The sequence below is a fragment of the Mandrillus leucophaeus genome, unplaced genomic scaffold (genome assembly GCF_000951045.1).
Source record: "Mandrillus leucophaeus isolate KB7577 unplaced genomic scaffold, Mleu.le_1.0 Scaffold1133, whole genome shotgun sequence".
Taxonomy (NCBI): domain Eukaryota; kingdom Metazoa; phylum Chordata; class Mammalia; order Primates; family Cercopithecidae; genus Mandrillus; species Mandrillus leucophaeus.
Genome location: NW_012099577.1, coordinates 509,878 through 524,207, shown reverse-complemented (window position 1 = coordinate 524,207; position 14,330 = coordinate 509,878). Strand labels below are relative to the sequence as shown.

General features: G+C 36.2%; 1 protein-coding gene across 2 annotated transcripts in view; it reads left to right on the top strand.

Moving 5' to 3' along the window:
* TNKS2 (tankyrase, TRF1-interacting ankyrin-related ADP-ribose polymerase 2) overlaps positions 1-14,330 on the top strand; it is a 77,897-nt gene that overhangs the window by 21,040 nt on the left and 42,527 nt on the right. For both annotated transcript variants that reach the window (XM_011995895.1, XM_011995904.1), the window contains exons 7-12: positions 1,318-1,384; positions 5,984-6,170; positions 7,250-7,371; positions 9,929-10,020; positions 10,109-10,187; positions 12,893-13,064. In XM_011995895.1, coding sequence (XP_011851285.1) covers positions 1,318-1,384; positions 5,984-6,170; positions 7,250-7,371; positions 9,929-10,020; positions 10,109-10,187; positions 12,893-13,064 — 719 coding nt within the window. The remainder of the gene's footprint in view (positions 1-1,317; positions 1,385-5,983; positions 6,171-7,249; positions 7,372-9,928; positions 10,021-10,108; positions 10,188-12,892; positions 13,065-14,330) is intronic.

Genomic DNA, 14,330 nt, shown 5'->3' with positions numbered 1-14,330 from the left:
GACTTCTAGAAGTCTTAGTTTATTTTTTGTTTGCTTGTTGTGTTTTTTATTTTATTTTTATTTTATATTATTTTATTTTATTTTTTTATTTTTTTATTTTTTTTGAGACGGAGTCTCGCTCTGTCGCCTAGGCTGGAGTGCAGTGGTAAGATCTCGGCTCACTGCAACCTCTGCCTCCCGGGTTCAAGTGATTCTCCTGCCTCAGCCTCCTGAGTAGTTGGGATTACAGGCACCCACCACCACACCTAGCTAATTTTCATATTTTTAGTAGAGACGAGGTTTCACCATGTTGGCCAGGCTCGAACTCCTGACCTCAGGTAATCCACCTGGCTCAGCCTCCCGAAGTGCTCAGATTACAGATGTGAGCCACCACGCCCGGCCTAGAACACTTAGTTTAATGGGATGATACAGGAACATAGTGGAAGCATCTAGTAGGTGGTTAGGAACAAAATTGGTGCTCAGGCAAGTGAAGAATCATATATTCAAAAATAGTAAGGAAAGCCATGAACCTTTCAAGAGAGGACTCGTAGAACTAAAGACTAAATCACAGGTGACCATCCCTTACCAGAGGCTGGCATGATGGTGGCTGTGGCAGCATATTAGTGAGTGATCCCAAAGGAGAAGAAAAAGCTTAAAGATAGAAGTCAAGATTTTAAAGTTTCACTGTATCTTCCCATAGAGAAAGTTCTTCCTCCACTCCCATCATGGAAGAATTGGGTTTCAGCTTATTAAGGATCTCAAAAAAGTTTTAAAAATGAGCTAGTATTTGAGCTAAGTCTGGAAAAGACATGTAGAAATGATCCAGAGCAAAGGAGGGAGGGAAATCTATACCCAGGGAACAGTATGTGTAGAGACATACAGGGAACTATAAGTTTAGCATATCATTATTGAAGGGTAAGCCTAGAGAGGGAGTCAGATAATTGTGTGTGCCACGTTAATAAGTTGGAACCATCTCTTGAAAGCACAGTGTTAAGGTGTAACTACATCAGACTTACCGTTTAGAAAAATCTGCCTCAGCTTGGAGGATAAAGTGGAGTGGGGGCTGTTTCAGTAGTGCAAGGGAGAAATAACAGGCCCAAACTAAGGCAGTGGCAGTAGCAGTGAAGTATAAAGGAAGACAGATTTGAAAGAGACTTGGGAGTTCAAATTCTTAGGACTTAGGGTTCAAATGGATGTTACTAAATTTTGAACATTTTTATTAGAACATCACATAATCCACTTGCTATTTAAGTAATTAAATACATTTTAATTTATAAATTTCCGTAGGCCTAAGAAATGTATACTAAAACCGGATTTTTTTTCCCCTTCTCATTGTAGTGATCTGGTACCATTGCACAATGCCTGTTCTTATGGTCATTATGAAGTAACTGAACTTTTGGTCAAGGTTAGTGCTCTTGTACTCTCTAATTACTTTCTGGAGTTATGTAGAGTAACTTGAAATACGTTAGTGTATCTGGGTTTCTTTTTATTTTCTGTGTTCTTAGTGCTTAAAGAAGTAGAAGTATTTATAAGCATTATAAAATATAGGTGACTGATAGCTCAGCATTTGACTGCTTTGAGATTTTTGAGATACCATATGGTTTTTTTTTTTTTTTTTTTTTTTTTTTTTTTGAGACAAGGTCTCACTCTTGCCCAGGCTGGAGTGCAGTGGTGCGATCTTGGCTTTCTGCAACCTCCACCTCCAGGGTTCAAACGATTCTCCTGCCACAGCCTCCTGAGTAGATGGGATTTCAGACATGCGCCATCACGCCCAGCTAAATTTTGTTAGAGATGGGGTTTCACCATCTCTGGTGAAACCAGGCTGGTCTTGAACTCCTGACCTCAAGTGATTCACCTGCCTCGGCCTCCCAAAGTGCTGGGATTACAGCCATAAGCCACCATACCCAGCCTGGATACTATATGTTTTTAAATATAAAGTAGCAGTGTCATCATGCTACACATCATCTTGTGACGCATCATCTGAAATCCCATCTACTCAGGAGGCTGTGGCAGGAGAATCGTTTGAACCCTGGAGATGGAGGTTATAGTGAGCCCAGATCGCACCACTGCACTCCAGCATGGGCAAGAGTGAGACCTTGTCTCAAAAAATAATAATAATAATAATAATGAATAGCAGATAAAGTGATTCCATAATTTATAGCTAAAGGTGAAGTTTCAAAACTCTAAGAAGCAGTTTTTAGTGAATCATATTTTGTTAAAACCACCAGATATAATAGCAAGATTTGCCAATTGTACTTTGAGTTGGAGCAGGCCCATTTGGTAAGGTTCACTTCTTCCAGTATGTTCAACAACTGTTTAACAAACAGGTTCCCAAGACTAGCAAGAAACTTTTTTTTTTTTTTTTTGAGGCGGAGTCTTGCTTTGTCTCCCAGCCTGGAGCGCAGTGGCACAATCAGCTCGCTGCAACCTCTGCCTCCTGGGTTCAAGCGATTCTCCTGCCTCAGCCTCCCAAGTACCTGGGATTACAGGTATGTGCCACCATGCCTAGCTAATTTTCTATTTTTAGTAGATACAGAGTTTCACCATGTTGGCCAGGCTGCTCTTGAACTCCTGACCTCAGGTGATCTGACCGCCTCAGCCTCCCAAAGTGCTGGGATTACAGACATAAGCCACCAAGCCCAGCCCGAAACTTCCTATTTTGATCCCTTTTAGGTGAGAGTAGAAGATATATATTATCCTTGGGAGTGGATCCCAGGATGTTACCCATACCCTTTAACTTCTGTTACCCTGCACCCATTCTACCCCTTCAGTACTTTTCCCCACTCTCTGCAGCTGTTATGGGAAGAGAAAGAGGACACTTGTTTCCAGTGCCTCTGTGGTTCCTTTTGGGCCTGCGTCTTATGAAATACATTTTCACATAGAAACAACTTTATAATAATAATTAGATACTCTGAGTAGCATATAAACCTTATTAAACTTATTATGTGGCTGTAGTGTTATACATTTGTGAGAGTAATGCCTTTGCTTCTTATAAAACTGAATCTTGACTCCAGCAGAACATTAGAAAGTTGTTATGGATAAGAATGAAACATCAAACAGATTGCACTGGGACTTAAAGACAACTGAGTGGTATTTTCCTAAGACCTAGTGTTTTACTAAATAAGAATGAAAGGCTGACTAGAGGTCATACCTACAGAGGGGGTTAGCTAACGTGAGGGTGTAATAGTTACCAGGGTAGTAAAGTTAAGCAAAGTCAGGAGAAAACAAGTAGATAGGGATTGAGAATGCAGATTCTGAGCAGTGCTGAGTCAATTGGCAACACTTGCCTAAATAGTTTGGCTAGCAGAAGCTGGCATTTAACAGCAAACACCCAGTGACTGCTTTCCATGACCAGGGCATTTGCTAGCCATGGAAGGCACTAAGACATGATCCCTGGGCAAAGCATTCAAATAATGAAGGTCTGGCACTAACAGGCACAAGACTAACAGGGAATTCTCTTAACATTCTTCCTCATAGTCTCTGAATACTAGGAAGCAAGCAGACAGATCTGGCTAGAGTGGAGGGAAAAATTATGTCAGATAGAGTCATAATTAATTAAACCACTGTGCAGTGTGTTGACTGATATTTCTTTGCTTGGAAGGCAATGTTGGAACCTCCAGTGGGGCCTGAAGCTTCTATCTTTATCTTTGTTGTGAAGCACACTTTTATGGTTGACTTGATAAAAAATTAAAAGGGATACTTATCCAGTTTGCAGATTAACATGAAGCTGGGAAGGATAACTGATATTCAAGTTGATAGAATCAAGGGTCAAAACCATCTCACCAGGCTCTAAGCTTTGGTTGAAGCCAGTAAGATGAAATATAATGGGGCTCGGCAAGGACACTTAAGTTCACGAAATAAGTCGCACAAGAACAAGGTGGGAGAGGAGAAAATGCTTTGATGTTTACTTCTTAATTTAAACAACAATACAGAGTGTTTAAATGATCCATTAACTCAAAGTATAAATTGTAATACGACAACTTAAAAAGCTATCATAAGTTTGTGCCAATAGTAGAATAGTATTGCAAGCAAATATAATCATGGATGCAGTGTACTCTGCACACCCAAACCACACTGGAATCTATGATTTTAGGCTCTTGGTTTTGTTTGTTGTTGTTGTTGTTGTTGTTTTTGGTCAGAGGGAGAGGGTCTGACTCTGCCACCCAGGCTGGAGTGCAGTGGCACAATCATGGTTCATTGCAGCCACAACCTTCCCGGGCTCAGGTGATCCTCCCACCTCAGCCTCCCGAGTAGCTGAAATTACAGGCGTGGTACCACCACACATGGTTAATTTATTTTTTGTAGAGATAGGGGTTCACCATATTGCCCAGTTTGGTCTTGAACTCCTAAGCTCAAGCGATCCACCCACCTTGGCCTCCCAGAGTGCTGGAATTACAGGCATAAGCCACTGCCCCTGGCCTCAATTATTTTTTAATGAATTTTTTAAGCTCAAGTATATTTAGTTGAGGGCCACCACGAGAATAAGTGGAAACCATCTGATATAAAAGATGAGTGTCCTTTATGATGTCTTTTGCTCCAGAGGCAAACAGATGAAAGTTAAGAGTGCATATTTTAACTTAATGTAGAAGAAAACTTTCTAACAACAGAAGTTCTCTAGTAACTATAAAAAGCCATGTTGGCTGCAAATTAGCTCCCCGTTGTTGAAAATATTGAAAGTGTAAGAAGCTGGTTCACCTTAGTTGAATGCTGTAGTAGGAAATTTGTGTTTGATTGGTTAAACTAGTATGGCTTCAGTGTTCCATGCTTAGCCAACTCCAGTACTTGGAAACGGCTAAAATTAAAAAGCCTAACAATAGAAAGTGTTAGCAAGGATATGTAGCAATTGGAACTCAAATGTTGCTGGTGGCTGTATAAAATGCTATAGCCACATTAGAAAACTCTTTTGACAGTTTCTAATAAAGTTAAACTTATATCTACCATGACAGTATATGTTCATAAAGAAATGTTTATGATAGCTGATTTGTAACACAGGTTGACTATCCATTGTCTGAAATGCTTGGGATTAGAAGTGTTTTAGATTTCAGATTTTTTTGGATTTTAGAATATTGCATATATACTATGTAATGAGATATCTTGAGGATGGAACCCAAGTCTACACATGAAATTCACTTATGTTTCATATGCACCTTATACACGTAGCCTGAAGATAATTTTGCATAAATTTTTAATAATTTTGTGCATGAATTAAGTTTGTGTGTATGAGGTTAGGTGTGGAATTTTCCACTTGTGGCGTCACGTCGGTATTCAGAAGTTTTGGATTTTGGAGTATTTTGCATTTCAGGTTTTCAGATTAGAGATACTCAACCGGCCAACTAGAAACAGTCCAAATGTCCCTTAATAGGATGATAAATAAGCAAATTATGGTGTATCTATGCTGTGAAACACTCCTCAACAATGAAAATGAACTACTTATGCAACAACATGAATGAATCTCAGAAACATATGTATGAAAGAATCTAGACAAAGAAGTACATACATTAGAAATTTATAGTCTTCCATTTTTATGAAATTGAAGAACAGATATATCTAATATGTGGCCAGAATGGGAGCAGGAATTGTCTATAAAAGGAGCATGAGGAAACATTCTGGGGTAATGAAAGGGTCTTATATCTTGATTTGGGTGATAGTATCACAGATATATACATTTGTCAGAATTCATCAAAGTTGTGTGTTTCACTGTATGTCAGCTATCCCTCAAGAGGAGAATTCGTTCTTGGAAAAGATGCAGGTTAAATCTAAAGCTTCATTCTTAACTGTTCTTAAAAGTAGAAAAGTTAAGTAGACCCTCGTGGGTAGGCCTAGCAATCAGCTACTGTTTTTTCCTTTGGGAAAAATGTATACTCATTCTGAAATAATTGACTTAAAAAGTGAACTTTGGGAACATAACCTGTTTTAGCTGTATGATGTTAAATTACACAGTACTAATAATTCTGAGTTCTTTAGAAAATTGAACGTTAAATATATGATGCTTTTTGCTCTCCAGCATGGTGCATGTGTAAATGCAATGGACTTGTGGCAGTTCACTCCTCTTCATGAGGCAGCTTCTAAGAACAGGGTTGAAGTATGTTCTCTTCTCTTAAGTTATGGTGCAGACCCAACGCTGCTCAATTGTCACAATAAAAGTGCTATAGACCTGGCTCCCACACCACAGTTAAAAGAAAGATTAGCATGTGAGTATAAAATTATGAATGTTCAGGTAGGATATTATATCAATAAACTGAACATTTTTTCTTTCTTGTTTGTTTTTAGAAATGTTGAAATAATAGAATATTTTTCTTAGCCATGGGTATCCATGTTGTTTAGCATATTTAATAATTTGGAAGTTTCTACTTAAGATGCTATGAAAATAAAATATGTTTGTATTAATTTTTTCAAGTCAACTTATGTGCTTTTTATATGTACTGTATTAGACTTATTAGATGGTATGCCTTTGAAATGAAAGCATTTGGTTTTCATCTTTGATATGACTTTTCTGTTTAATCTATGAAGCTTATGAATTTGTGAAGTTACAGCTTCATAAGATTGCCGTCTTGTAAACAGCCTCCAGATCTTAACATCTAATATTTGTTGGCACCTGGCCCCAGTTCTTTGATTTTCTGTCTATAGCTGAAGTAAATGTAGTGAGAAATAACCACCTAGTTTGGATATGGTATTAGTGCATATAAATAAGCAACTTATAATGGATTTGTATTATCCTGGAATAATAAAGAATAATTGGTAGTTCCACAAGTCTGATGAGTAAAAGAGAATCTTAAGGAAAACCTCTTTTATTTTTTCATCATCATAGGTGGCTTTTGCAAATATCCAACTTGTCTAGTTCCCAGTTCCCTGATGGTATGAACAAAACTGTCTGTTACAGCCATGATGTCAGTGTAGAGATCACTGTTTCTTTACTGAGAAAAATTTTGTGCTTGAAAAATTCTAAAACCTCTCTGGTCTAGGAATATATTGTAGTATTCCAGATATCCCAAAATGAATTATGAATTAGAACAGACCATGATTCTGCCATGGGCTAAACCTGTGTACATTCTTGAGGCCATATGTCTATACAGTTGCACCATAACTGAGGGGAACTGGAGTACCCCTGTCTGTTTTCAGGGGTTAAATTTGGAGAATATCTTTAGAGCCTCAATCTGGCTATATTGGAAGATTATTTTGAAAATAATTTCAAGGAAAATACTAGGTATCTTTTAGGTAAGCCTTTTCAATTTGATCTCGTTATAGATATAAATGCTTTTTCTTCGTCTAGATGAATTTAAAGGCCACTCGTTGCTGCAAGCTGCACGAGAAGCTGATGTTACTCGAATCAAAAAACATCTCTCTCTGGAAATGGTGAATTTCAAGCATCCTCAAACACATGAAACAGCATTGGTAATGTTTCAGATTTAAGTTTTTAAAATACAATAACCAAGAACGTGCTAAACTAATAATAATATCCTACTTTTAGAACTAGCATTTTTTTGAGTCTGTAGTTTTAAAAAATTACTGCCTATACAAATATTTTTTAAAAATTTAAACAGTGCCAAAAAATAGACAGCCTCACCCTGCAGAAGGCCAAGCTATTATCAGTTCGAGAATCTCCAGAAAAAAAAAAATCTGTTCAGATTCTGGCATGTATTATATGTAATGCTTTTATTATCATAAATGATACATATCGTTTGCTTTTTTAGAGGTTATAAAAATGAATGCTTAAGTTAGAAATTTTGGAACCCAATGAAAATAATGAAAAATAAAATAAATACCACCATCCAGATAAAAACACTTGATGTAGTCGCTTCCTTCTTCAAAATTGAATCTAGAATGTGCATAAAGTATTTTAGAGGTTACTTCCCTGACAGAGGTAATAATAACTGTGGAGCTATGACAAAGTGGATGTGAGTAGAGAAGCCTAAGGAAAAACAGAAAAGAATGGGAGCTAATAGGGATACGTGATAAAAGGTAAGAGAGCGAATGGTAAAATCAGGGGCTACCTTAAAATCGAAAGGTGAAAAAAAACTTAAAGGTAGAAATGTAAAAGGAAGAAAGTAAATCCTGTTGTATGAGTTGCAGAATGTGCTTCAGGTAAGAGAAGATAAGTAAATTAATGTGTGTAGAAGCAGATTTAACTGATGGTAAGCCTTACTTACCTAATATCTTTTATAATAAGTTTTCTTCCTTATGCCATAATGTAAACTATGAAGTTTATGTAGAAACCTACCTGTAAAGCATTTTGGACCTTTTTTACTGCGTGTAAGAAACATCTAAATTAAAAAAAAAATAGTTAAGCTGTAGACTAATAAGAAATACTAGTACAAAATTAAAACCACAACAGCATTAAAACTGTACAAAGAAACTTGGAAAGACTAACATGGAAAATTCTGGTCTGAAAAGCTAATACTACGTGCTGTTTTCCCCTAAATATACATACTACTATTAAGCAACTCGTTTTTGTAATTAACCTTAAAACACACTAGGAGATGTGTTGGTGAGTGGTTATGGTGCAGTAGCAGTTTCTTACAGGTTCCCAGAGATTTACAGGCCCTGCTCCATGATGGTGCAGAGGAGCAGGGTGTAATTTGAGGTGGATGTGATTTTAAAACAAAAAAAGTATTTAAAAAACCATGTCCAGTCTCTGTGCTCTCATAATAGATGTCCTGGGATGATTACCCTTAACCTACCAAAGGAACTATGTTCTCCAATTAGAATTGGTTTTATTTAGGATAAAGGAATGATTTTGGTGACGACAACATCAAAGAATGGATCTGCAGCAAAGTCATGAGGATCCGATAAACTTTATGATTAACAACAGGTTAAAATCAAATAACAAATTTCATATGTATTGTGTTTTTAGATGTATAGAGCACTTAGCTGGAAAATTACCCAGAATCTTTATTCTGTAGGTTTTCAGGTTTCAGTTTTAAATTAACATATATACATTGATTTAGTCATGTATCATTCAGACATTATTGAACACCTGTTATGCAGATATTAGGCTTAGGCTTATAACTGGCAAATCTCTACTTCCTGTCTCCTTTCCTCCTGGATACATCATACATAGAGATGCTGCAGCCTCAAACTCCAGATTATATCATTTTCCACCAGATTTTGCAAAGAGGTAATGCATGCTCCTTATTCTGCCGAAGCAACTAGTTGAGAGAGATATAAGTACTGCTCAGCTTATCAGCTGTTCCATCAGTGCTATTACCAAACAGAATCCAGAACTGATGAATGTTCTGTTATTTCTTTTTTTTTTTTTTTTTTGAGATGGAGTCACTTGCTCTCTCACCCGGGCTGGAGTGCAGTGGAATGATCTCAGCTCACTGCAACCTCCACCTCCTGGGTTCAAGTGATTCTCCTGTCTCAGCCTCCCAAGTAGCGGGGATTACAGGCGCATGCCACCACAACCGGCTAATTTTTGTATTTTTAGTAGAGGGGGGCTTTCACCATGTTGGCCAGGCTGGTCTTGAACTGCTGACCTCAGGTGACCCGCCTGCCTCGGCGTCCCAAAGTGCTGGGATTACAGACATGAGCCACCACGTCCGGCTTTATTCTGTTATTTCTTCATGTAAAGAAACCTCAACCTTTGGGGTGTTTTCTTAACATTTAAAATGCATCAACACAGTGCCACTTGGAAACAGTTTTGAAAAGGATATTGGTCACATTAAGGTTTTCATCACACCAATGATAGCTTTTTCAAAGATACAGGACAACTGTAAAGTTTGATTGGAATATTTAATAATAGATATTATCTGATAGGTAGGATTTTCAGGCCCTGTCAGAATTTGGTAATTTTTGCAATTCTGTTCAACCAAAAGTCAAAAGCAAAGTTGTGTCAAAAGTAAAACAAAAAGATTAAATAACTACTTGATAGTTCTTGATGGGAAACACGAATGTTCTTAAAATCAGTTATGTATAGTCCTTGATTAATGCTGCAATTTAAATTATTTAGCATTGTGCTGCTGCATCTCCATATCCCAAAAGAAAGCAAATATGTGAACTGTTGCTAAGAAAAGGAGCAAACATCAATGAAAAGACGAAAGAGTAAGTATACATTTAATAATTTAATGTTATTGAGATTTTACTCTTTTGGAAAATATATTCACTGTCTGGCTGACTTTTTCTCTTTAAGATTCTTGACTCCTCTGCACGTGGCATCTGAGAAAGCTCATAATGATGTTGTTGAAGTAGTGGTGAAACATGAAGCAAAGGTATACTTCCTTTTTGGTAATCTTTGGTAATCCAATGAGTTATTTTTTATTTAGCAGGTGAAATGCCTGACTTCCTAAACGATTTACTTTCTCATGAGTATTACTTTTTTTCCCTTAAGCATAGATTACTATGCTTAAGAATTGTCCTGCAGGTAACCTTTTCTATATCTAATTTTTGCTAGAACATCTATGGGTTTATTCAGACACACATTATTCCTGTATGTCCTCCCTCCTCCATTCCTTTTAACCACAGCCCACAGGTCATAGTTATCCGTAAGGACTTTTCCGACCTATCATCTTTTCTAATCGTCTTTTCTCACCCATATCTTCTAATTCTTGGTTGTCATGATAACTTCTGTTATTTACCCCAATCACCGTTTTTTTGCTTTCGTTTTTGTTTTTGTTTTTACCCTCTGTTATTTCTGTAACTAAGTCAAAGGACTTGAACGGAAGGAAATATATTATTTAAATAATTTTACAAAAAACATAATAGCTCCCCATGTTGATAAGTTACTGTTCTTTAGTTGGCATTCGTGCACAAAGCATTTTATTCACCAAATATGCTTTCATCAAAGCTAGAAATCATCTCTTACCCAGGAACTTTTAAAAGTACTACTCAGTAAAAGATATACATATTATCTCAGATTGGAAGAGATGACAGTAGTCACCTAATACAGCAGTTTTTACAGTTTTTAGCCACAGATCCTTGCCTCCTTCAAACAAAATCTTTAGCTGAAATTCAGTATACTCTATAACAGAGAAAGAACAGATGTTCTGTAGATGAAGGGAGAAAGGCATAGACGCTCTTCTCCTTGGATGGCCTCTGAGGCCCTTCCATAAATGAAATTTGCAGAATAGTTTATTCTTACCTGTCCTTTCTTGAGTTTCCATTCATTCAAGAAACCACTTAGAGTTCTTTAATTTCTTTTTGTGTTGCCTCTCTGTGTCTTAATTTCGCTTTGATTTGGGGGAATTCTTGATAATGTATAATCTTGATTTTTCCTATTGTAAATTATTGAATAAAATAAAGTTTATATCTGCTTGACTGCTTGGCATATCTTGTCTCTCTGTTCTATAACTGTTTGTTGATTGCTTTTTTCGTACTTGTGGTACATTACTTGAAGAATATCTGGATGCATATTGAATTAGGGTTGTGACACTCAATGAAACAATCTTGACTAGGGTGACCAACCATCCAATTTTGTCCAGGACTTGAGGTTTTTTGGGAACACAGGACTTTTCAGTGCTAAAACCAGGAAAGTCCTAGGCAAACCAGAACAAGTGGTCACCCTAATCCTAACATAAAGTGGTACCCAGATAAAGTTTTTTTTTTAAGTGGGTATTTTTCACATTTCAGCGAGTTAGGGTATGTGAATAAACAGTTTGATTGTTCTGAGCATTTTAAATCAATTTTTCAGGCCCTGTAAGCATGGAGCCTAGCTATTCATACTCTAGTTTTAGGTTTATTGAGATCTTGATTATATTCCCATTCACATATTATCTGATTCCATGAGTATGAATAGGTCAGTGTCTCAAAACACACTGTTGTCCACAGGATTGATTACTGAGGAACTTAATTTCCTAGTTATGTTGAATAATTATTTCCAAGGCAGGGAGGTAGGGATAAGGTTGGTGGAGTTTTACAGGTGATTTTTTTTACTGTGAAAAATTTCAAAGGTATAACCAAGTAAAAAGAATTTTGCAGAGAATACCTTCCTACCACTTAGATTCTATTACTAACATTTTACTATAGTGTTTTATTACATATCTTTCCATTTTTCCCTCCATCCACCAATATCTTATTTTTTCACACATTTCAAAGTAATTTGCAGACTCTTCCTCCTAAATACTTCCACATGCACATCAACTAGAGTTTAATCTTTGTTTACAGTTTTTCTTTATATGTAAAATTTGAATGCAGTGAAATGCAGAGATCTTAAACGCATATTTGCCGAATTTTAACTAGTACATACACCTGTATAACCAAAACTCCTGTAGAGATACAGAACATTATCTCATGGCAGAAGTAATGCACAGTCCCAGGCAATCTCCACTTTGACAGATAACCATTTTATTTTTTCTGACATAAAAGTGCCTGTTCTAGGCCTTGACATACATGGAATGATGCAAAATATATGCTTTTGTGTAAGGCTTTTACCACATTGTATAATGTTTTGGAGATTCATCCATGTATCAGTAGTTGGTTCCTTTTTATTGCTGAGTGATTCCACTGTGTGACTATTCCATAGTATGTGTATCTATATATTTTACATAATAAATAAGGGAGAATATTAAACCAATAGAAATAAGCATTTTAATGCTAATTTATCTTGGCTTTGTTACAGTTGTCTATCTTGGGGTTAATCTTTTCTACACTTTAGAGATCCGTAAAAATACATGGGTTGAACTTTCTTAGGCAATGTCTAGCTCTAAATATCTGTGAATCTGTGAATGCTTTAATGATAAACACAATTACTATTCAGCATCTCACATTTAACCGAAAGTTGGGTCTTCCTTCTGATGGTAGCCTTCATGAATTGGTAAATTTATTCTCTAGATTGGAGCAAAAATACTTGCTTTGGCATTGGATAATAGGCCTCATAAAAGAATTGAGACTTAAAAGTAGTAAAAAGTGTTAAATACATGATTGCATGGTTTTAAATTTTGCATTGCAGGCTAACTTCAATTTTTTCTGCATTGTTAAGGTTAATGCTTTGGATAATCTTGGTCAGACTTCTCTACACAGAGCTGCTTATTGTGGTCATCTACAAACCTGCCGCCTACTCCTGAGCTATGGGTGTGATCCTAACATTATATCCCTTCAGGGCTTTACTGCTTTACAGATGGGAAATGAAAACGTACAGCAACTCCTCCAAGGTAGTATATGTTTCCATGAAATGAATTGTTTTAAATTAACCTTTAAAAATTTTTCACATATCAGGTGTTATAGGTAGGAGTTGGTAATAAGAAAAAAATTTTGAGAATTTTTGGTTATTTCTTCTTAGGTTATTATACTTTTAATCAGCTGAATATCTTCAGTCCCCAAGTGTCATTAAGTGATAATTATGATTTTTGTTCCAATAGCATTTTCTGAACATTTTCTGAAGTTAAATAGATGGCTTTCAAGTTTTTATCGAGAAAGTTTTAAGAGTAAGATAAAATGGTGGCTATTTATTTTTAAAGAAAGGAATTTTTAGATCCTACGTATTCAAGGGAGGTAGAGTTTGTATAAGGTAGCCAACTCTCTGGCTTATTAAAACATTTAACAACTGAGTACACTCATATTCATTACATCTTAAAATATTTAGATCAAATATCTACACCGTTGGCATAGATGAAACGTTTCAACCCAGAGATCTGGTCCCATAAATTTTAAAGTTTTTTTGTGTACATCTCCACCTTTATTAGAATGTAATGCAGTACCTTTGACATCTGAAAGTTCAGATGAGAAAAATGTAATAGATCAAGCTTTTCTGTCTTTAACAGTAAATCGTTGATGATTTTTATGCCTTTGTTCTGGGAACCAAGTTTTGAGAAACACTGCTTGAACAGATGAAAGCAGATTGATGCAACCTCCTGGAATCTGCCAAAACTGTGAACTTACAAGACTGCTTTCAAGATTCCCATTACTTCCCCCATATATCACACATTCATTTCATTGTCAGTTTTTGGGATAATAACACTGGTCCTATGCAGTTGGCTAGTGATAGAATGTACAGTCTTGTCAGTTTTATACGAAGTACCATTACATATAGCTTTTTACTTGCCTTTCCAACTAGTTTCTTACAATAAATTATTGAAGTGGAATTTCCAGGTCAAAGGGTAGCATGTAATTGTCAAATTATCTTCTATTAATAGAAAGCTGGTATTTAGCATTTTACAGTCGGAGTATATGAAAGCACCTGTTTTCTGTCAGCACTAGATATTACAATTCTTAATACTTTCCTTGAGTGAATATGCATGTGTGAATTACAGAAGTAATAGATTTTAATGCTAACTATAAAAGTCTCATCAGTGTAGCTCTCCATTTCCTCTCTGCCTACTAGCAGATGGAAAAAAAATGATATTTTAATTTGCATTTCTGATTATGAGTAAGTTTGAACATAATTTTAAAGTGTTTGTTGCCCATTTCTCTTTTTTTCT